The sequence below is a fragment of the Leuciscus leuciscus genome, assembly GCF_965113295.1.
Source record: "Leuciscus leuciscus genome assembly, chromosome: 5".
In the NCBI taxonomy this organism is placed as follows: Eukaryota; Metazoa; Chordata; class Actinopteri; order Cypriniformes; family Leuciscidae; genus Leuciscus; species Leuciscus leuciscus.
Window position 1 is genome coordinate 4378684 of NC_138729.1, and position 22552 is coordinate 4401235.

The 22552-nt window shown below is 36.0% G+C and overlaps 3 protein-coding genes across 6 annotated transcripts in view; 1 reads left to right on the top strand and 2 right to left on the bottom strand.

Annotated features, from left to right (window-relative positions):
• gtf2h3 (general transcription factor IIH, polypeptide 3) lies at positions 1-19430 on the bottom strand. 3 transcript variants are annotated; one of them, XM_082170557.1, is made up of 14 exons: positions 19420-19430; positions 5863-5944; positions 5612-5691; positions 5383-5489; positions 4977-5107; positions 4726-4788; positions 4574-4603; positions 4344-4372; positions 4186-4260; positions 4037-4090; positions 2575-2643; positions 2357-2492; positions 336-372; positions 1-239 (listed from the first exon to the last, which is right to left on the bottom strand). In XM_082170557.1, exons 2-14 carry the CDS (start codon positions 5870-5872, stop codon positions 170-172), a joined length of 891 nt encoding a protein of 296 aa, XP_082026683.1. In that variant the 5' UTR covers positions 5873-5944; positions 19420-19430; the 3' UTR covers positions 1-169. The 3 variants fall into 3 exon arrangements, with proteins under 3 accessions (XP_082026683.1, XP_082026682.1, XP_082026681.1); XM_082170556.1 differs by lacking the exons at positions 5863-5944; positions 19420-19430 and having other exon boundaries at positions 4726-4785; positions 5612-5710; XM_082170555.1 differs by lacking the exons at positions 5863-5944; positions 19420-19430 and having other exon boundaries at positions 5612-5710.
• Positions 6185-14232, top strand: eif2b1 (eukaryotic translation initiation factor 2B, subunit 1 alpha). 2 transcript variants are annotated; one of them, XM_082170554.1, is made up of 10 exons: positions 6185-6300; positions 6381-6520; positions 7276-7377; positions 7492-7628; positions 8685-8801; positions 9292-9404; positions 11021-11089; positions 11191-11266; positions 12257-12382; positions 13972-14232. In XM_082170554.1, exons 2-10 carry the CDS (start codon positions 6508-6510, stop codon positions 14122-14124), a joined length of 906 nt encoding a protein of 301 aa, XP_082026680.1. In that variant the 5' UTR covers positions 6185-6300; positions 6381-6507; the 3' UTR covers positions 14125-14232. The 2 variants fall into 2 exon arrangements, with proteins under 2 accessions (XP_082026680.1, XP_082026679.1); XM_082170553.1 differs by having other exon boundaries at positions 6226-6520.
• The window catches only part of vps33a (VPS33A core subunit of CORVET and HOPS complexes), a 16156-nt gene continuing 8498 nt past the window's right edge, over positions 14895-22552 (bottom strand). The window contains exons 6-13 of the mRNA XM_082170535.1: positions 20582-20753; positions 20281-20474; positions 19304-19430; positions 17715-17782; positions 16857-16994; positions 16457-16594; positions 16002-16170; positions 14895-15534 (exon numbers count right to left, since the gene is read on the bottom strand). Coding sequence (XP_082026661.1) covers positions 15341-15534; positions 16002-16170; positions 16457-16594; positions 16857-16994; positions 17715-17782; positions 19304-19430; positions 20281-20474; positions 20582-20753 — 1200 coding nt within the window. The 3' untranslated portion in view covers positions 14895-15340. The remainder of the gene's footprint in view (positions 15535-16001; positions 16171-16456; positions 16595-16856; positions 16995-17714; positions 17783-19303; positions 19431-20280; positions 20475-20581; positions 20754-22552) is intronic.

A 22552-nucleotide genomic window follows, 5' to 3' on the forward strand; every position in this document is an offset into this window, starting at 1 on the left:
GTGTAAAAAAACATTTATTGTGTGCGCTGCAATACCAAAACATGTTCAAATAAACATATCAGAATCTTTTTTTTTAAACAATTTCCCCTAAAGCTCAAATTACACAGTTAAAAAAGTATGCTATTCATCAAAATACAACACATTTGTTGATGAGGTAACCTGGATGTGATCAGTTTGCAGTTTTCACTTTCTTCTTCTTGGTTTTAGCCACCTGAGGCAGTGGCATCTTAAAAGCAGTCCTATAAACAGAAGAACACAAGACCGCTTGTTAAAGGTTGCCAGAAACCACATGTTCTCTATTAGACACGTTTCACAGCGATGTTGAAAAGACTCACTCGCATGTCGTGCAGATTGGACTGAAGTTACAGAATACTGGTGAACAAAAGGGAGGAAAAGATGCAGAACATGTTAAAAGATTATAACCCTGCTATAAAGGATCAAGTTAATAAAAACATTTTCCAAAGGTCTATTTCTTGTGTCCGCAGCATCAAATGACACGTCTTGATATCAGAGACCATATTAACAGATTACAGTATTCAGACTGTAAACATGAGCTGTGAATGTGGTCTCACTCAATTAAGATTTCCATTTCAGTGCACGGTTTCTACAAAAGTAAAACATTTATGATAATCAGGATGATTTCTGAAGGATCATATGAATAAAGACTGGAGTAATGATGCTGAATATGAATAAAGACTGGAGTAATGATGCTGACAATTCAGCTTTGATCACAGGAATACATTTCATTTTAAATAGGAAACATTTCTTTTAAATTGTAATACTTGCTCAACACATGCACAGACACTAGAGTCTCAAATAGAGATGCACTGTATATCGGACACCATGTCAGACGATATATGTGACCCTGGACCACAAAACCAGTCACATGGGTCACAATTTTGAAAATTAGATTTATACATCACCCAGAAGCTGAATACATACGCTTTCCATTGATGTATGATTTGTTAGGATAGGACAATATTTGGTCGAGATACAACTATTGGAAAATCTGGAATATGAGGGTGCAAAAAAATCGAAACATTGAGAAAATCTCTTTTAAAGTTGCCACAAATAAACCCGTGCGACATTTGTGATCCAGGGTCACATGTTCATTTTAATGTTCTCGGCTCACTAAGAAAATTTGGCCAATACATTCAAGTCGATAAATAATGTGTTATTTCCTTCAGCTGAAACACTTCAGATGGTTCACTTCAACATGATGGTTTTGAATTGCTTGAAATATGATTGAAATCACTAAAACACAGTTCAGTGCAGCAAGTCTGTCATATCGGCTACATAATATTATAATGAGAACACTATAATTGTGTGCTTGGGACATGGCTTTTAATGATGAGACTTTTGTTTTTTATAATCAGGCTCTCAAACATGATATACAAATTTGCATTTAGATTTATCAGCCAATATATTGGTTATCGGATTTCAAATATGTGACAAAACCTGGATCACAAAACCAGTCATACGTAACATAAATAAATAAAGTTCCATAAGTTAAAGGACTTCACGTCCCATAAAGATGGGAGATAATGCAGTTTACTTTTTCCACGCAGCCGAGATTCAGCATATATAGCTTGGTCAAGACATTGATGGGGTTACTGATCTAAAAAGACCATCTTTGCACAGTTAAAGGTGCACCTTTTCACTCAACTAAAGCATAAAAATAGCATAATATGTTTGCATATATGTGACCCTGGATCACAAAACCAGTCACGAGTCGCACGGGTATATTTGTGGCAATAGCAGACAATACATTGTATGGGTCAAAATTATCGATTTTTATGCCATAAATCATGAGGATATTAAGTAAAGATCATGTTCCATGAAGATATTCAGTAAATTTCCTACCGTAAATATATAAAACATTTATTTGTGTGAGTGAATGCAGCACAATCGCCAACATAAATGAACAACTTTAAAGACGATTTTCACAATGTTTAGATTTTTTTTCAAATAGTTGTATCTCGACCAAATATTGTCACATCATAACAAACCATACATCAATGGAAAGCGTATGTATTCAGCTTCTGGGTGATGTATAAATCTAATTTTCAAAATTGTGACCCATGTGACTGGTTTTGTGGTCCAGGGTCACATGTATCGTCTGACATGGTGGCCGATATATAGTGCATCTCTATTTCAGACTCTAGTGTCTGTGCATGTGTTGAGCAAGTATTACAATTTAAAAGAAATGTTTCCTATTTAAAATGAAATGTATTCCTGTGATCAATGTGTTCATATCAGTGCATCTCTAGTCTGAAACAAGCCTAAACCCACCAATGACTTCAAACATGTGTTTCTCCAAACCGATAATAAGCAATAAAGTGTAATGAAAACGTACTTGACAGGCAGACTGAACAGACGTAGCCGATCTCAATAAGGTTGCGGTGGCAGAAGCAGGCGGCCCTGTAGTCCACGTGCACCGGAGGAGGCAGTAACAGCTGAGACCGCTGCTCTGTGTCTGGCAGAAACACCCACTGACACACCAGACAAACATGAGAACGTTCACATCAACACTGAACAACCGGCTGCCATATGATGAACATGCGAATATCTCACCAGCAAATACTGTGCCAGAGCAATCTTCTGAGGGATTCGGAGATACAAGCCTCCGGTAATGTCACAAGCCTGTTGAAAAACACACTCAATCAAATAAAATAATTCAGCACTGTAGAAAACACTCAGCTTGACTGCACTTCAGCGTGTGCAATGCATGCTTTACATCAGGAAACTCAATGAGCAATCATTAATGCATATGCAAATCTGTGCAAGACTCATGAATTTTGTTCAAACAAGTACCAATATAATAAACACTGGTAACAAAATTGCTTCCGCTTCATGTCCTCGAAATAGTCAGTGCCCCTTACTTGTAGAAAGATGGAAATTTGGACCATTAAAGGGATATTTCACCCAAAAATTACAATTCTCTCATTGTTTACTCGCCCTCATGACTTCTCCAAGGTTTAGGACTATTTCTTCAGATAAACACAAACAAAGATTTTTAGTAGAGCTGCACAATATATAGAAATTATCAAAATATCGCAAATGTATATTTCGCAATGACTTGCAATAATTGTGGTCATGAACAAAAGACAAAGAGAAAATCACTCACTGCTCTCGACTGAATAACCTTTGTAGCTTTAATAAGAATCAGGATATATTTCATTCATTCAGTGAAAACTAAGCAGAGTTTCATTTTTACATTTGATTATTAAGTTTCCGTTGTTATATAATCCTAATGTAGGATAACCTGAAACCCTGAACCCTGAGGTTTACACTGATGTTAAAATAACACTTCTTGCGCTACAGTAAAACACTGATGTTTACTGTCAGAAGTTTAGGGATGTTTTCTCGTCACAAAAAGAATGTGAAACACATGTTGGTTATATCATTTTAAATATATTTCAAAGATAATTTAAGTTTATTTTACACACTTTAAACATTATCGTATCGCATATCGAATATCGCATTATTTAATGAGTTATCACATATCGCATTTTTCTTCAATATCGTGCAGCCCTAATTTTTAGGTAGGTGTGTATTTTTAACTACTATGATGTACCATAATGATATATAGTTTAAAAAAATGATTTTGATTTCTGTGTGTAGTTTTTCAAGCGTCAAACCAATATCCAATGACATTATATGGACACACAGACTTTTGTGTTTATACATCGGGGATGAGCATAAATATATAAATATAAACTATAAATATATTTATACATGAGGGTGAGTAAATGATGAGAGAATTTAAATTTTTGGGTGGAATATCCCTTTAAGTCTAGATACATATTTCGCTTATTTCTTCATGCTGTCTGAACGATAATTTGCGGCATTATTCGAATCGTTATCACTTTGCTTCACACTGATATATCGTCTGATATCATCATCATCATCTGTAGCTTTACCAACTGGACATATCAGCAATCTTAATAAAAGAAATGATATTTACTGTGTAATTTAAAAACGACATCAATAAAAGCAAGCAAACAGCCTTAAACACTGCGATCAAACAAAATACCTGCTGCAATAGTCCTGAGTCGGTGTCCAACACACAGGCATCAATCAGGATATTCTTTATGAACAGGGAATAATGGAAGCATATGCATATCAATATCAGAAGAATATATAATTCACATGTAAAGATGCTAGTTCAGTTGTTACCCTCACCTTCTTCTGCGCTGCAAAGATCATATTCATGAAGTTCATGTACTGTAATGTAGAATCCTCGGCAGCTTTTATGACCTGAGATCACAATCAGAGCGTGTTAATGCAGTTATAGAGCTGAATACTGTTATATATACTGGTAAAGCTAAAGAAGAGCTCACCAGAATCCTTGATTTCATGTCCTGTCCAGCTGGAAAGTAAAACACACGAGAATTCGTTATTAATTACATCCAAATATTAATTGCACTCAATAAAAATAATGAGATCTATTTAATTAAAGCATTAGGAAATCTTAAATTCACATTGCTTTATAGAGCTTTCGCTCTAATATATGAATCATATGTGCTTGGTTTTCATTGCACTGTGGAAGAGATGATGACAGTGTGTTTACCTTGCACTTCCTTCGAGACTCGATGAATGTCTGAGAGTTGAAAATTAATGAAAATTGGGAGCGTGTAGTTTGCACATCATATCTTATTCACAAAACTCTCTTTAGGTCTAAAGTGAAATAAAAAGGACCCAGTGGTCGTCAGTAGAGGATACAGCACAGAGCTCTGGAGAGAGAGACGGCCAACAGCGAGTCTGTCTGATTCCCACTCACTTCTGCTGTTAAGGAGGAAAATAAACACAGTTATACTCTCGTAGTATCACCCAGAATGCACTGCAAATCAAACATGGCATTAGATATTAGGCTAAATGCATCAAACCAATCAGCACAAGAAAAACATTTCTCAAACCAAGTCATTTAGTTCCGTTAATCTGTATAATAACAATAAAATCTTTAAATAACTTACTTCTGTCCATGAGTTTCTTAATCTCTTCTGCAAAGAGATCATTGGTCGCGGACAGAAGCTCATATTTGCCGTCAGTACTTCCGGATATTTCATCCCCTGGTTTCCACTGCTTACTGGGATATAGGAAGTGGCTTGATGACGAAAAAAGAGTTTAGTTTTAGTGTATGTTTGTAAACTATGGCCTGGTTTCACAGACAGGGCTTAGATTAAGCCAGGATTAGAACTTAGTTTAATTAGAGCATTTAAGTAGCGTTAATAAACAAAACAAAACATTACTGATGTGAATCTTGAGACAAAACAATGGCACTGACACATTTTAGGATATTTTAGTGTGTGTGTGTGTGTGTATAAATAATGTATAGTTGAGATGAGCAGGTTAACTATAAATGATCAGTTAATTGTCTACCTTTCATGATACAGGTTTGCAATGATGGCTAGTTTGTTGGTTCTTGACATTACTAAATGTGCATTTGCCAGGACCATTAAAGCGTCCAAACATGTTGAAAGAGTGAACTGAAAGAAAGGAGGAAAAAGTATATTTTAATTGGCAATAAGTATAATCTTGGTCACGATTATAATAAAACGTTATGAATCAGGGTCATAATCACATTCAATGAAGTAAAACCACACATTACCTTCGGCTCTCGTTGAGCTTGCTGACCCCACCAAACTGGGTTGACATCCAGCACCAGAACCAGAATATTAATCTCGTCTTCTGCAAACATTATCATTTTCATATATCACTCGAGTCATCATGTTTTGCATGTCTATTAAGAGCATCACAGCTCATGCGTTTTCAAAATTAAGATTCTTCCACCTATTTTTATGAAAAGTTGCTTTCTTGTTAACATTTCAAAAACATGTTTTTTTTAAATGATTTACAAACCTGATGCCATTGCTGCGATTCCTGTATCTCTACATCACTATAAACGGTATTTCATTGATATTTTGATCCGATATGTTAACATCATAGGTTAACATTTGTGCCGTTCGGACGTCTTCTTCTGTTTTCACTGTTAGGATGCGAACTAAATTAGCAGGTACACAGCGCCACCTCCTGCGCTGGAGCGGGAAATAGTCCATGCATTTTATTATTTATTTGTTAATTTATTTGTTATTATTTTTTATATATCTATTCATTCTTCCATTCATTCATTCAGTTTTACATCGCATTAGTAGCGTATAAATAAATACATGCTGTTTTGCTCCAGTCCTGTAGGGGACACATCAATGGTGGTGCTCCATCCGTCTTAAAATAAGGGAAAAGAAGAAGAAGAAAGTGCACACTTGTTCACTGTAACGTTGCTGATTTGAAGGATATACAGTAAATATAAAATAAACATTAATCTGTTGGCAAAGTCGCTAATCTAAAAAAAGTAAAATAAACATTATTCTGTTGACAAGGTCAAAATATTCCATCGGGTCAGTGTCAGTGTCATGAGGGAACATTGCATCAGCGAAGCGTCGTAAGAAAGAGAGAATTAAACTGTGAATCGCTCCTGAAACACATTATTGAGCACTTTTCTTTAATATGGAAGAAAGAGGTGAGTTTTGAGAGCGTAGTTATTAAAACCAATGCTGTGATGCTACATGCTATCTTGTTAGCAGCTGTGTTCTAATCATCTTCCAGTTTATGAGCTGTATAATGTTATGCTCTTCATTCTGTGATGTTGTAAAAGGCTTTAGACAGATTTGACACATATAGAGAAAGCGAAGATTTCCTCTTCGTTCGGCCGGATATTATTATTATTACTGTATTTATTTATTTATTTCAGGACAACTATCACACATGTATTGATGATGATGATTGGACTGATTGTGTGTAATGAAAGCTACATTTTTATTAGGTCCCTATTTATGTTTGGATATTCTTTTGTTTTATTCACTCACCTTTAATACATTACAGTAGTTGTTATTGCAATTTTTAAAGGATATATTAATAAATATTAATAATTGTAATTATTAATAGCTTTAATAGTTTAAATAATTACATTAAATAGTTTAAATAATTAATTTGGCTCTAGATTCTGAATATAAATAACATTAAATTACACAAAAATATGTAACACTTTACAATAAGGTTTCGTGCATTAGCCATTATGAACTCAAAATAATGTTAATTAACAAAAATACAATTGTTCTTTGTTTGTTCATACTGTTAACAAAGTAAAGCCTTACTGTAAAGTGTAAAAAAAACAGAATCTTATTTATATTTCAGTATGCCTTCAGAATGGGAGTTTAATGTTGTTTACTTACAAGCCCAAAACTAAAATGAATCAACAAACGTGTTTCCTCGCAGAACTGGTGGAGTATTTCCAAGCGCAGATCCGAGAAGACCCAGACGTGGCTTCAGCGGTGGCTGCGATACGATCCCTGCTGGAGTTCCTGAAGAGAGATCAGAGTGAGTGTGTGTGTGTGTGTGTGTGTGTGTGTGTGTGTGTGTGTGTGTGTGTGTGTGTGTGTGTGTGTGTGTGTGAGCTGTGGACGTGAACCGATGCTTGTCCTCCTCCTGCAGGCGAGACTATCCTGGGCCTGAGAGAGAACATGACGCAGGCCATCCATCGGCTCCAGGAGACGGACTCATCGGTGGCCGTGTCGTCGGGAGGAGAGCTGTTCCTGCGCTTCATCAGTCTGACCTCACTGGAGCATCCGGTCAGTTCAGCAGAGACCAGAGAGACCATATACTGGAGCAGCTCGGATCAGTAGTGCAGAACTAACCCTGTAAAGCCTGACATAGTGCTGTCAAATCGATTAATCGCATCTAACATAAAAGTTTGTAAATGTATAATATATGTGTGTGTATGTGTATATATACTACACAGACACCCATATATAAATATTTGTATATATATATATATATATATATACACACACACAAACACACACACATACATATATATATATATATATATATATATATACACATACACACCCACACACATATATATATATATATATATATATATATATATATATATATATATATACACACAAACTTTTATGTTAGATGCTATTAATCACGATTAATTAATTTGACAGCACTAGAAAAAAAAGAAAAAAAAAGAAGGAAATGAAACAGTTTATTGAACCTTTAAACAGAAAAGTTTGCATGTGTGTTTAATGCTTTGAAACATCAGGCTTTATGGCTCTGATAAAGTGAGGATACGAAGCTCAAACTCGAGGAGAAAACACCTTAATTTTATTCAAAAATATACACTTTTCTTCAGCCGCTGATAAATCTATGGCCAAAAACTAAGATGAAATTCTGTGATGCTTGTAAAGTAAATCGGTGAAATATTTATAACACTGTAGCAGATGTAAAATGCATATAAATATCAGTCGTCACTTCATCTGACAATAATATGTCTTAGTAAGAGGATATTTAAATGCTAAGCTTTATGATCAAAGCTCTGTATTTTTAAAACATAAAATGCAATGCAATACAATGATGATTGAGAGATAATAACCCTTCCTCAAAAGCCTGATGATCATATTTGAGACTCACATTTGAACGTGTTTTTTAAAAAAAAATGATAAATGAAATGAAGCTGCTTCAGTCTAGTTGAAATATTACTAACAATATAAAAGTTATTCTTATGTTTACTTTATAATAATCAGATTTCACTTTAAAAACACGTGAAGCACGAGCTGAAGGTGGACATTTATTTATACTAAAGGCCTTTTACTTGCTTTTACTTATGTTCGCAGGATCTCTCACAGTGTAAGAATGTGATGATAGAGAGAGGTGAACTTTTCCTGAAGAAAATATCCCTCTCTAGAGGCAAAGTGGGTAAACTGTGCCACACCTTCATCAAAGATGGAGCCGTAAGTACAGTCGTTCCTAAAAAACATCATGTGACCCTGGACCACAAAACCAGTCACATGTCGCACGGGTATATTTGTGGCAATAGCCAACAATACATTGTATGGGTCAAAATGATCGATTTTTATGCCAAAAATCATTAGGATATTAAGTAAAGATCATGTTCCATGAAGATATCATGTAAATTTCCTACCGTAAATATATAAAACATTTATTTTGTGAGTGAATGCAGCACAATCACCAACATAAATGAACAACTTTAAAGACGATTTTCTTTATGTTTAGATTTTTTTTGCACCCTCAGATTCCAGATTTTCAAATAGTTGTATCTCGGCCAAATATTGTCCTATCAAAACCACACATCAATGGAAAACTTATTCATCCAGCTTTCTTATGATGTATAAATCTCAATTAAAAAAAATTGGTTTTGTGGTCCAGGGTCACATTTGTCATTATTTTGGACACTCTCTCATATCTGCCTTCCATTTGCAGAAAATCCTCACACACTCGTCATCCCGAGTGGTGTTAAAGGTTCTGGAAAATGCGGCAGCTGATAACAAACGTTTTACAGTATATGTCACTGAATCACAGCCGGATTCAGCAGGGTGAGTCTTCATCTCTGTCTGACTACAAGCTAGCAGTGGGAAGTTCGGATCATTTTACTGACTCGGATCTTTGAATCTCGTTCATCAAAATGAGTCATTTCGTTCATTTCAGCAGAATGTATTTAAAATGTTACATGTTAGCCAAATTCCCCAAACACATCAAATGTTGATCGCATTTAGAATAAGAAAAAAATTGCAATGCAAGGAAAAGGCCAAATTATGAGAAACAGAAATTATTAATTGATCTTGGTCTTCATGGTATGCAGTGTGTTAGTTTACCTCACCTCTCGATCTGAGCCGTTCATTCATCCCATGACATCCTCATAAACTGAGCTATGCGGTCTGTAGTGCCGGATACAGAACTGATCAGTTCACGTTTTGAGTCTGTCGCCTTCGGGTTCGAGTCATTCGTTCATCACGTGACAGCCTCATATAGTTCATCTTTTGAGTCTTCGGGTTCGAGTCATTCGTTCATCACGTGACAAAAGAACTAAAGACTCGGAGAGATCTAGTGAACGGCTAGTGAGTGGGTTGTTTGAGTGTTAAGGAAGCCCTGTATTGCATAATTAGACGGGTCATGTATATCACACGTCCATCAGATTTGTCACTTCTACACTGTATTACATCATCCGGGGGTTTAAAATGCACTTTTTCTGTTAGGAATTTTCAGTGTGAACGCACTTCTCACACTAGTTATACTACAAAACGGCATAGAATAGTGCACAAGTATGCGGATTGGGACGCACCTAAAATAATTAATTCATTTCAAACTATCAAATCATGTGCATGTTTAATGGGTGTATTACGGGTGATATACTAAGAATGTTTGCACAAACATGTTGGATGAAAGAAACCAAGCCATTTGGTGTACATTAGATATATATATACAGTGCAGTGGTGCTTGAAAGTTTGTGAACCCTTTGCAGAATGTGTAAAATGTTAATTATTTTAACAAAATAAGAGGGATCATACAAAATGCATGTTATTTTTTTATTTAGTACTGTCTTGGATAAGATATTATATGTAAAAGATGTTTACAAATAGTCCACAAGACAATTTTTTAAAATAAAATGAACCCCTTGATTCTTAATACTGTGTGTTGCCTGGATGATCCGTGACTGTTTTGTGATGGTTGAGTCTCATGTTTGTCCTGAACAGTTAAACTGCCCAATGTCCTTCAGAAAAATCCTCCAGGTCCTGAAAGTTCTTGTTTTCCAGCATCTTTTGCATATTTGAACCCTTTCCAGCAGTGACTGTATGATTTTGAGATTCATCTTTTTACACAGGACAACTGAGGGACTCAAACAGGGCACACTTTTGAACGGGGTCATTTTTATAAATTCAGTTATTTCTTTTGTCTTGTGGACTATATGTAAACATCTTTTATGTGAAATATCTTATTCAGGACGATACTAAATAAAACTTGTATTGTTAAAATTTTTCACAGATTTCGCAAGGGGTTCACAAACTTTCAAGCACAACTGTGTGTGTGTGTGTGTGTGTGTGTGTGTGTGTGTGTATAAGCTTGCTATCAAAGTATGTGTGTATTTGTACATTGTTTATATAGTTTTTTATGATGCAAACATTTATGAATGTTTTTTCCTATTGTCTCTTAGTGAACTTATGGCTCAAAAACTACGCAAACTCAATATACCCGTCACAATCGTGCTTGATGCTGCAGTCGGGTAAGTGTCTTAGTTTAGTCTTTACATCAAAGCTGTCATAGAACCTCTTAACTGATTTCATTCTTGTACGACTCTGCTTACTGGTGTGTGTGTGACTGTAGGTACATCATGGAGAAGGTAGACCTGGTAATCGTGGGCGCTGAGGGCGTTGTGGAGAGTGGTGGAGTTATAAACAAGGTCAGAAATACACACACACTTGTAGTCTTGATGTTTGCAGTTGTACTTAAGGCGAGACACTACTGGGAAATCCATCTTATGCAACGCAGAAGCCGTTTTCTGTCAATGTGCGAGACTTCATAATCGCTAACAGGAAACCAACTAGAATAATAAGAAAGTGCAGTCAACGTTAAAACTGTTTGCACTACAAGTCAGTGCCTTTATATTTACGACAATACATTCAAATATCATGGTAAGAAACACCAGTTTGATGTATCTAGCAGCGTAAGGAGCTGTTTTGTACAGCTGAAGATAACTGGAAGAGGATGAGACCGGAAGTCTCGACACGTTCAATTTACAAACGCGTTTTTACTACATCATTGTCATGATGTACCCTAAGACAGTGGTTTTCTGAAAAGTAGTGTGAATATGCAAATGAGTCATCATCTAATTAAATATGAATTCATTTGCATACACTTCCAGAACACGAAACCTGAACATTGGATAAAAACAAGTTCACAATTCTACTCGCTCGATTTTGTTGACGTATATCCAAAACTCCATAAATCAGAAAATACTGTCAACAGACAAATAACAAATCATGTTTTTTTTAGCAATAACATATCATAAACTATCAATACCCCTCTGTAAAAACCTTCTGAATGTAGACAGGAATAAAGCTGTAATGCTTATTGTGTTTAAGAACTGCTGAAGTGGAGATTTCTGACTGAAAATAATTTAGAGAAATCACTCTTTAAGGATATGTATTTTAAAGGTAATCTACAGATGCAAACAGATATTTTAATAAATGTGTGTTATGTGTGTTTTCTTTCCACTATTCTGAAAGAAGACGTGCTACAAAAGGGAAAAAAAAGCCCCAAATCTCAAAATTGACCAGTTCCTAATAAAACAACAGTTTTGCCTATAGTGTCTTGCCTTAAAACAAAATGCATTTATTTCTTACCATTCATTCCCTAGATTGATCAAATTATTCATTCATTCATATCCTAGATTGGCACCTATCAGATGGCTGTGTGTTCGAAGGCGCACAACAAACCATTTTATGTGGTGGCAGAAAGTTTTAAGTTTGTGCGACTCTACCCTCTTAACCAGCAAGACGTACCCGATAGATTCAAGGTAATGCTGCGTTCACACCATGTCGGAATTACGAGATGACAATATGCGACGTTGAAGCTGTTCACGTCCTCGGACTGAGAATTATTCCTTTCTATGTTATCAACACCTAAAATGAATCTGCAGTGGTCACATGGTACAAGTATGAGCTCTCAGAAAATTCCCAGTTTACAAGCTGTAATTCCGAGTTCTACGAGGACATGAACGCTTTTTACTAGTTGGAATCTCGTAATTACGACACACCTTAAACGAGTAGTTCACTTTCAAATGAATTCCCCCATGATTTACTCGCGCTCAAGCCATCCTAGGTGTATATGACTTTCTTCTCTCAGACGAATACAATCAGAGTTATATTAAAAAATATCCTGGCTCTTCCAAGCTTTATAATGGCAGTGGATCACAACCAACAGTTTGAAGCTCAAAAACGTGCATCTGTCCGTCATAAACGAGCTCCACACGGCTCTGGCGGGTTAATAAAGGCCTTCTGAAGCAAAGCCATGCGTTTGTGTAAGAAAAATATTAATATTTAAAACTTTATAAAGTAAAATAACTAGCTTCCGGCCAAACGAACATACGGATTCGACTTAAAGGGATATTTCACCGCTGGAAAGATGAATGTGTATTTAAATTGGGTCATTTATGTAGTAGAAATGTGAAATTATTTTAGAAGTTGGTGCCTTCTAGACTGAGAAAAGCCAGAAAATGTATTTTTGGCTCATGTGGATGAAAGACAACAACTCCCAGAATGCACTTGCTTCACTGTCCTACGAGGTCACTCCCAAGCCACGCCTACCGGTTACAGAGGGCAGTATCGGGAGAAATTATACAGCTAGGCTACTAGTCGACTCGAAACTGAAAAGATGGTGTTTTATGGTGAGATCCCCCTATGGGTGGGTTGAACACATGCGGGACGAGCTCCTCCTATTGGCTGGAGTCTCTCGCCTCTGGACTAAAAAGCCTCTGATGACGATAAATGACGATTTTTGCATCATCTGAGGTTTTTTCCAGACATACAATACAGAAATCTCTCGTCTCAGGGGGACATGAGGGAGGGAAGCACGGTCACTCCAAAATACTACCGGGTTTCTACTGATACAAAGCTTACTGCTAATCAGTGAAGTCTCCCTTTAAGTGTAAAGCGCAACTTAAGCGAGTAATGCGACGTACCGCTGATATTTACGCTACGCCATGACGCACTACGCTACCTCTGATGTCATAAGCTGCGCTTTATACGCAAGTAGACTCACGTTTGGCCATCTGTCCGGAAGCTAGAATTACACAAACGCATGGCTTTGCTTCAGAAGGCCTTTATTAACCCCAGGAGTCGTGTGGAGTTCGTTTATGACGGATAGATGCACGTTTTTGAGCTTCACTCTGTTGGTTTCGATCCACTGCCATTATAAAACTTAGAAGAGCCAGGATATTTTTTTATTTAACTCAGATTGTATTTGTCTGAAAGAAGAATGTCATGTACACCTAGGATGGCTTGACGGTGAGTAAATCATGGGCTAATTTTCATTTTAGTTTAAACACAGAGTTCCACTTAATATACATAAATAGGTCCATAATATCCCTTTCTGTGCGTGTTTCAGTATAAAGCAGATATCCTGAAAACAGTGGATCTCAGCCAGGAGCACCCGCTGATCGACTACACCCCCCCGTCCCTCATCACGCTACTCTTCACTGACCTCGGGGTGCTGACGCCCTCTGCCGTCAGTGACGAGCTCATCAAGCTATACCTGTGATCAGCACTCTTCAGAGAGCATTTCGATCATTGCTCAAGTGTAAAGATTTCAGATGCACCGAAAACTGAAAGATCCTGGATTTAAGATTAAATTATCTGGTTGAAATGATTCTCATGTGCCCTTCTTCATTTAGAAAACTCACATGCTGTATTTATAAAACGGTTACATTTATTTTTAAACGACTTCATACATTTACACATCATTAGAAACTTGTTCTGTCATGCTGAGGTAATGAGGATAAAATAGGATCTTTATGATATTAAATATCAGGTTTCTCAGAGCTATGAATAGTATAATAGGGATGCACAATATATCGGCCACCGTATCGTTATCGGCCCGATAAGAAAATCTGGCCGATATATTAAAGCCAATAAATAATGTGTTATTTCCTTCAGCTGAGACACTTCAGATGTGCAGTTCAACATGATGCTTTTACATGGCTTGAAATATGATTGAAATCACTTCAAAAAAGGAAAATAGTTTAGTGCAACAAGTCTGTCATACAGGCGACATAAAATTATAATGAGAACATCATTATAATGGTGTGCTTGAGTCATGGCTTTTACAGGTGAGACTTTTGTTTTTCTAATCAGACTCTCAAAAATTATATAAAAATTTAGATTTATTGCCCAATATATCGGTTATCGGCTTTCAAATATAAAGAATTATCGGTATCGGCCAAATCAGGGCATCCCTAATTTATAAGGTGACATGCACGATTGTTTGATGTTAAAATACTTGCTATATGCGTATTAATAATATGCAGAGACGATTATAAGCAGGTTAGTTTACTTCATTGAATTTAGTCATAAACAAGTGCTAAAGCCAATGGTTTGTTTTATATATATATATATATATATACACAGTGACTTGGAATGCATTTCAAAAAAGAAATTGCCAATAGATGCTAAAATAATTAATGGTGGCCTCTGGGAAAACATGCAGTCTGACAAATGAGGTTATAAACCACATTAGTATGTTTATACACTTACTGTATCTGTTGACAAATCTTGCAGTTTGGATCAAAATGTTCAAAAACGTACATAAATTAGTATCGTAATGAGCAACAGACGTTTAGACCATCCTCGTAATCATTAACAATGATACGAAAAACAGAGCATTGGCAGTTTTATATAACTCGCACTACATGTATACATTAGCATTAGCGTCTTGTGGGAGAGACGAGAGGACGTTCATCTGAATAGCAATGGCTTCTTTAAGGTAAGTTTTCCTCAGGATGGTCCATGAGAGACTTTATCCAGCTGGTCCCGTTGATCAGTTTGGTGGTTGCAATGATGTACTCAGTCCCAGAGTCTTCCATGTTAGACAAGAAGCGCAGAGCAGCGATTTCAGCATACGTCACACCGCCGAGGAAGAAGACCAGGGTGGTTCTGTTTTCTCCTGGCTGACCTACAGATCAAAGAGAAGGCAATCAACAATAACCGTGAGAAATATTACAACCATATGCATGAAGACTTGGAAGTGTTTATTTCCCCAAATGTATTTACATAGCGCTTTCACAATACACATTGTTTCAAAGTGGCTTTACAGAGAAATGTTAATGTATTGAGGAAACATGCCAAGTTCACATACTCGTTTCTCTGAAAAACACTTCTACGCTCAGTGTTTCCAGGCTGGAATGTGTGTTATTGTTTTGATCTGTGATTTTGCCAGTTGCCAATTTGCCTAATTTCATTGTCCATTGCGCTCGTTCGTGTTGCGTGTGCTTAAACTGGCAACTCGAGTGAGCGTCGAGTCTGAGGAGGCGGGAGAAACGACGATCTCCGGTATTTTGGATTGGACTGCAGTACCTGTTTCGACCACTAGTTGTCATTCTTACAGACTGCACCTTTAATAATGTGATGCTGATCACTTACGCTTCTTGTGAAGGCCCGTGGGAACCTGCTGTCGTTCCTCAAAGTGTGGTCCGGGCAGGATCTTCAACACCTCCTCGATGCTCCTCCAGCCGGGCCGGGCCAGAACCTGAGTCAGGCGCACACTGAGCGGGGCGTAGCCGCTGTACACGTACGAGATGTCGTTTGGGTTCTGAGGGACAGTGAACTCACATTAAACACTCCCAAAAGCATGAGCAACACGGACGGCCTTGGAAGAGCCACCGTCAACTCACAATGTGTGTGTGTGTGTGTGTGTGTGTGTGAGTGAGTGAGTGTATATACACACATATATTTGTTTAAATGACATCTGTTTGTTTGCGCCTGAAAAAAGCAACATTAGCTCAACTTTACTGAGTTAAGGTTAGGGTTAGGTTCAGAGCCTATTTTCAGTTATATAGAAACACTGAACCATACTGAAAATGAGTAGCAGGACAAACCTGTTCATTGGCGTCCTCCATCCACAGTTTGAGTGTTTTCCTGATTGTGGGGTAGTTGTTTCTCATGGTGCTTTGAGGTTTGAGTAACCCAACCTTTTCCAAGTTCTTGAGGGTCAGAATGTGCTCGTATCCATACGTCTAAACCAACAAAGCACATACATGTTTTTTTAAAACATTAAATTGTCTTAAGGGCCTCTCAGATTTCATCAAAAATATCTTAATTTGTGTTCTGAAGGAACGAAAGTCTTACGGGGTTGGAACAACATGAGGGAGAGTAATTACTGACAGAACTTTCATTTTTGGGTGAACTACCCCTTTAAGGGCCTTAATGTGATTGGTTATAAAGGCACATGTGATCCAAGTTGACCGTTATGCATTCACAAATAAAAGTGAGTGGTACCTGAAGGATCTCCTTCTTATAGTAGTCGAGGACTTTCTGTTTGAGGCCGTTGTTGCAGACGGACTGCATACACACCAGCCGCAGGATCTTAATCAGCGGGTCTTTTTGAGCAATGCAGTCTTCTATATACGTGCTTACCTGAGAGTAAAATCACACATGATAAAGAAGTACAATGTTAAAAATGAATTATTTTATCATATTTCTAAGATCTTATATGTTCAACTTCATTCTTTTCTGTTCGAACAATAATGAGTGCAGAGATGTTTATCATATTTATACTAATAATGCTTTCATTTATAAAAAAAAAAAAGTGCATGTTCCCTCATACAAGTCACCATGAAATCAAAATGGTCAATTCTTTATGGAATATTGAAGTATTTATTATAAATGTATTGATGCATATCATTACTGTTTTTTAAATGTATGTTCCTGGTAATCTTGAATCAGAATAACATCATCTCTTCTTCTGATGACGAGGGCGGGGCAACCTGTCACTCACATGAGATCCACCAATAGCAAACCACAACCATCCAATCAATTCCCCACAGACAAAATCAAGCCCCGCCCACATTTGTTCTTGTTCCAGAAGCGTTTCACTCGCATTTCAACTGAATATCGACTGTTTACTATTGTTTTTTTAGAGTTGCTTTATCACAGAATTGAACACTGTTTGCATCACTGAATCATGATTCTCCTGTTATCTCTGTAAAGCTGCTTTGAAACAGTCTGTATTGTATAAAGCGCTGTATAAATAAAGGTAACTTGACAATAGGGGGGAAAAAACGATCGCAACTTGCGTTTTACACCAGCTTTAGGTGACATTGCCTTTATATTGGAGTCATAAAGAAAACAAGGCACCTTGTCTGTGTCCACTCCAGTCATAAACTCTTGTTCAACCGTCAGACTCTCAAAGAAGGCTTCTGAGACTGAAACACAGGAAACAATTCATTGAGTTCTTGAACTGGTATTAATATGAACTCACACCAGGTCCCATAATATTATCATTCACCACAGACCACGAGTTCAACTCATCCAGCAGTTTGTTAAACACCTTTACAGGAAAAAACACTTACAATGCAAGACTAACAACACCATGAAGGTTCAAAATGTGCAACTCACCATATTATTTAATATTGGGTCAAATTTTGCTGAATTCTAAACATTTAATTATCTAAATAAATCAATTTTATATTTATTGGCCACTGCAAACAATATTATCATTTAATGTAATCATGGAATATGAAACATTTTCTCTAAATGCTAATTCTTGATATCAGCAAAAGATTGATTACTTGCAGTAGAAATTCTAAAAAAATAAAATTCATTCGTAGCATTAGAAATTCCACTTGACTGATTAACCCAATCTTCATTAATCCTGTAAGTTTACAGGTTAAAGTTCATTGCACTAAAGGTGCGTAAAAAAAAACAGGCCATGTTTTTAAATATGTCTAGTTAAAATTAAATTTAAGATCTCAGCAATTCTGTTTTCACTAGTAATAACAGCTATATTTAATGTAAGGCCATTGATTGTTATTAGCTGGTAATTCTACATTACTAGTCAGAGTCCCCTTTACTGATATAAATAGTAATTAGTATTAAAATAAACATACAATGTCAATGTATTAGAAGAATTGCATTTAAGATCTGCAAATTAGTTTTCACATGTTGGATTCAGTTCTTCAGACATCTAAAAATGGATTAAAGATATCATTACAGTGAAAAGTACTTTAGTATTTCTAAAAATGAAATGAAATAAATAAAAAGCTTTATTACACATGACATATCTCAAATTAAAATGACCACCAATGAAAAACTAATTACAGATAAAAAAAATAATAAACTAAACATTTTAGGACATTTGCACTATTCACAACGTAGTTATTGACTGATTTTTATTTTTTTTCAGAAAGGAGTTAATAATTCAACATCTGTAACTGCATTTGTGAGATGATCAGAGAGAACTGTAAAATTTTGCAGTCTGTCATATCAATACGTTTTAATTAATAGAAAAATCTTCCACAAAACATTTAAAAACTGATCTGTATTTTTCTTATGTAATAATTCCATTGTTGATATCAGGAATTGTTACAACCTATTCATAATAATTGAGATCCTGCACATGATTAAATGTTAAAATGGTTTGCTATAATGGGCAAGAGTTTTTACAATGTGTTTTCCCTGCACACTCACAGGTGCTGTTTGGTAAACCCACTGTAAGCTGAACTGCACCTGCATTCAAATAAATATTTGCATCTTTGTAGACTAAGACTAACGATGAAAAGTATTCATCAGAAATGAGATTTGTTAAATCTTTCCAGCCCGCTTTCCTGCTAAAATGCGTATGAGGGACGAGTTGCAGTTGTTGTCTATGCTCACTGACAGCGGTCCACAGACCTCAAAATATTGCTTTCATTTCTGAACGCATGAATGATTGGTCTCAGACTCACTGGTTATGTCCTTGACGAGTTCAGCGATGGAGGTGTGATTCGCCAGTGAGCTGCGAGCCGCCTGCATGTGGGGCAACTGGGAAACAAACTGTTTAATCTCCCCAACAGTTTTTGCATTGTGCCGTTCCTGTCAGAGACGAGAGAACCAGCTTAACTTCTGCTCATCAAGGGGGCATTTACGTGCTCAAAAATACAGTAAAACTGTAATATTGTGAAATATTATTACAGTTTAAAATGACTATAATAAACCATATATATAAATAAAATAAAGATATTTTAAAATGTAATTTATTCCTGTGATCAAAGCTGAATTTTCAGCATCATTACTCCAGTCTTCAGTGTCACATGATCCTTCAGAAATCATTCTAATATGATGATTTCATCGGTGCTCAATTATTAATACTTGTTCTTATTATTATCAATGTTGAAAACAGATTTTGCTGCTTAGGGTTTTTTGTGAAAACTGTTTAAAAAAAAAAATTCTGGATTCTTTGATGAATAGAAATATCAAAAGAACAGCATGTGTATGAAATAGAAACTGCACATTATAAATGTTTTTACTGTCACTTGAATCAATTTAATGCTTCCTTGTTGAATTAAAGTATTTATTTCTGTTTTTAAAAAAAGATTGTAGTTACTCCAAATGTTTAAATGGTAGTTTATCACGGTTTCCACAGAAATATGAAGCAGCTCAACTGTTTTCAACACTGATAATAATCAGAAATGTTTCCTGAGCATCAAATCATCATATTAGAATGATTTCTGAAGGATCATGTGACACTGAAGACTGGAGTATTTCAGCTTTGATCACAGGAATAAATCACATTTTAACAAATATTCACACAGAAAACAATTCTTATAAATTGTAACACAATCTTACAGTATCCTTCATCAAATAGACTTCTTTCTAAAACAATCTTTTGAGCAATAGTGCATTTATTTTACATCAGTTTCTGCTTCACAAAAGCAGCACAAACCTCGAACGCGGCTGATATGATCTTGGCTTTCTTGCTGAGAGCCGCACCGACAGCATTGAAGTTCTTGTCACGTATTTCGGCGTAAAGCTCCTCGGCTGAGTTGAGCTGCAGTTTCTTGGGCTCAGTGGGAAGATCTTTCCCACCTTCTCCCTGTTTCTTCTGCGCAAACTTCTCAGGAGGAAGCTTCACATAACCTGTCAAAGCAACCAAGGTATGAGCAAACGAGAGCTTACACAGTCTTTAAATCATGTACTTCTAAAGTCTTTATTTCGTGTCTGCACACATTCTTAAACTCATTTACCATTGGTGATGCCATAGATCTCATCGATAAGACCCTCGTAAGTAAGTTGAGTGGCTAATGGTGTCAGCAAGTCCACGTTACGATCCAACAGGAGAAGTGTGTCGAAAACAGGCAGGATTTGAGCATGACCTGCAAACTCTCTCTTCATCCGCAGCATCATGTTGGCCACATGCTGAGAGACACAGCACAATGCCAGAATGCATCATCAAAGTGAAACAAATAAATAAAACAACATCTTTTTATACTTCAGTGAAATGGAAAACAAAATTGTGTTTACCAAGCTACTACAAATTAGTATGGAGGCTCGTTTCTGCCACAGAATAAACACAAAAAAAAGGTAATTGCAAGAAATCTCAGAATTACGAGTCTACATCTCACGATTCAGATGTTTTTTTTTTTTATTGTGAGATATAAATGCACAATTGCAAGTTATGAAGTCAGGATGAGAGATATAAAGTCGCAGTTGCGAATTGAGAAAATAGCAGAATAATGAAAACATTTTGAGTTTATATCTCGCATTGAAAAAAAGTCAGAATTGTGGGATATAAACTCACAATTGCAAGAAAAAAGTCAGAATTGTGGGATATAAACTCACAATTGCAAGAAAAAAGTCAGAATTGTGGGATATAAACTCACAATTGCAAGAAAAAAAAAGTCAGAATTGTGGGATATAAACTCACAATTGCAAGAAAAAAAGTCAGAATTGTGAGTTTATATCTCGCAAATGAGAAAAAAGTCTGAATTGTGGGATATAAACTCATAATTGCAAGAAAAAAGTCAGAATTGTGGGATATTAACTTACAATTGCAAGAAAAAAGTCAGAATTGTGGGATATAAACTCACAATTGCAAGAAAAAAGTCAAAATTGTGGGATATAAACTCAATTGCAAGAAAAAAAGTCAGAATTGTGGGATATAAACTCACAATTGCAAGAAAAAAAGTCAGATTTGTGGGATATAAACTCACAATTGCAAGAAAAAAGTCAGAATTGTGGGATATAAACTCACAATTGCAAGAAAAAAAGTCAGATTTGTGGGATATTAACTCACAATTGCAAGAAAAAAGTCAGATTTGTGGGATATTAACTCACAATTGCAAGAAAAAAGTCAGATTTGTGGGATATAAACAATTGCAAGAAAAAAGTCTGAATTGTGGGATATAAACTCACAATTGCAAGAAAAAAGTCTGAATTGTGGGATATAAACTCATAATTGCAAGAAAAAAGTCTGAATTGTGGGATATTAACTCACAATTGCAAGAAAAAAGTCAGAATTGTGGGATATAAACAATTGCAAGAAAAAAGTCTGAATTGTGGGATATAAACTCACAATTGCAAGAAAAAAGTCTGAATTGTGGGATATTAACTCACAATTGCAAGAAAAAAGTCAGAACTGTAGGAGATAGACTCACAATTGCAAGAAAAAAGTCAGAATTGTGGGATATAAACTCACAATTGCAAGAAAAAAGTCTGAATTGTGGGATATAAACTCACAATTGCAAGAAAAAAGTCAGAACTGTAGGAGATAGACTCACAATTGCAAGAAAAAAGTCAGAATTGTGGGATATAAACTCACAATTGCAAGAAAAAAGTCAGAATTGTGGGATATTAACTTACAATTGCAAGAAAAAAGTCAGAATTGTGGGATATAAACTCACAATTGCAAGAAAAAAAAAGTCAGAATTGTGGGATATAAACTCACAATTGCAAGAAAAAAAGTCAGAATTGTGAGTTTATATCTCGCAAATGAGAAAAAAGTCTGAATTGTGGGATATAAACTCACAATTGCAAGAAAAAAGTCAGAATTGTGGGATATTAACTTACAATTGCAAGAAAAAAGTCAGAATTGTGGGATATAAACTCACAATTGCAAGAAAAAAGTCAAAATTGTGGGATATAAACTCACAATTGCAAGAAAAAAAGTCAGAATTGTGGGATATAAACTCACAATTGCAAGAAAAAAAGTCAGATTT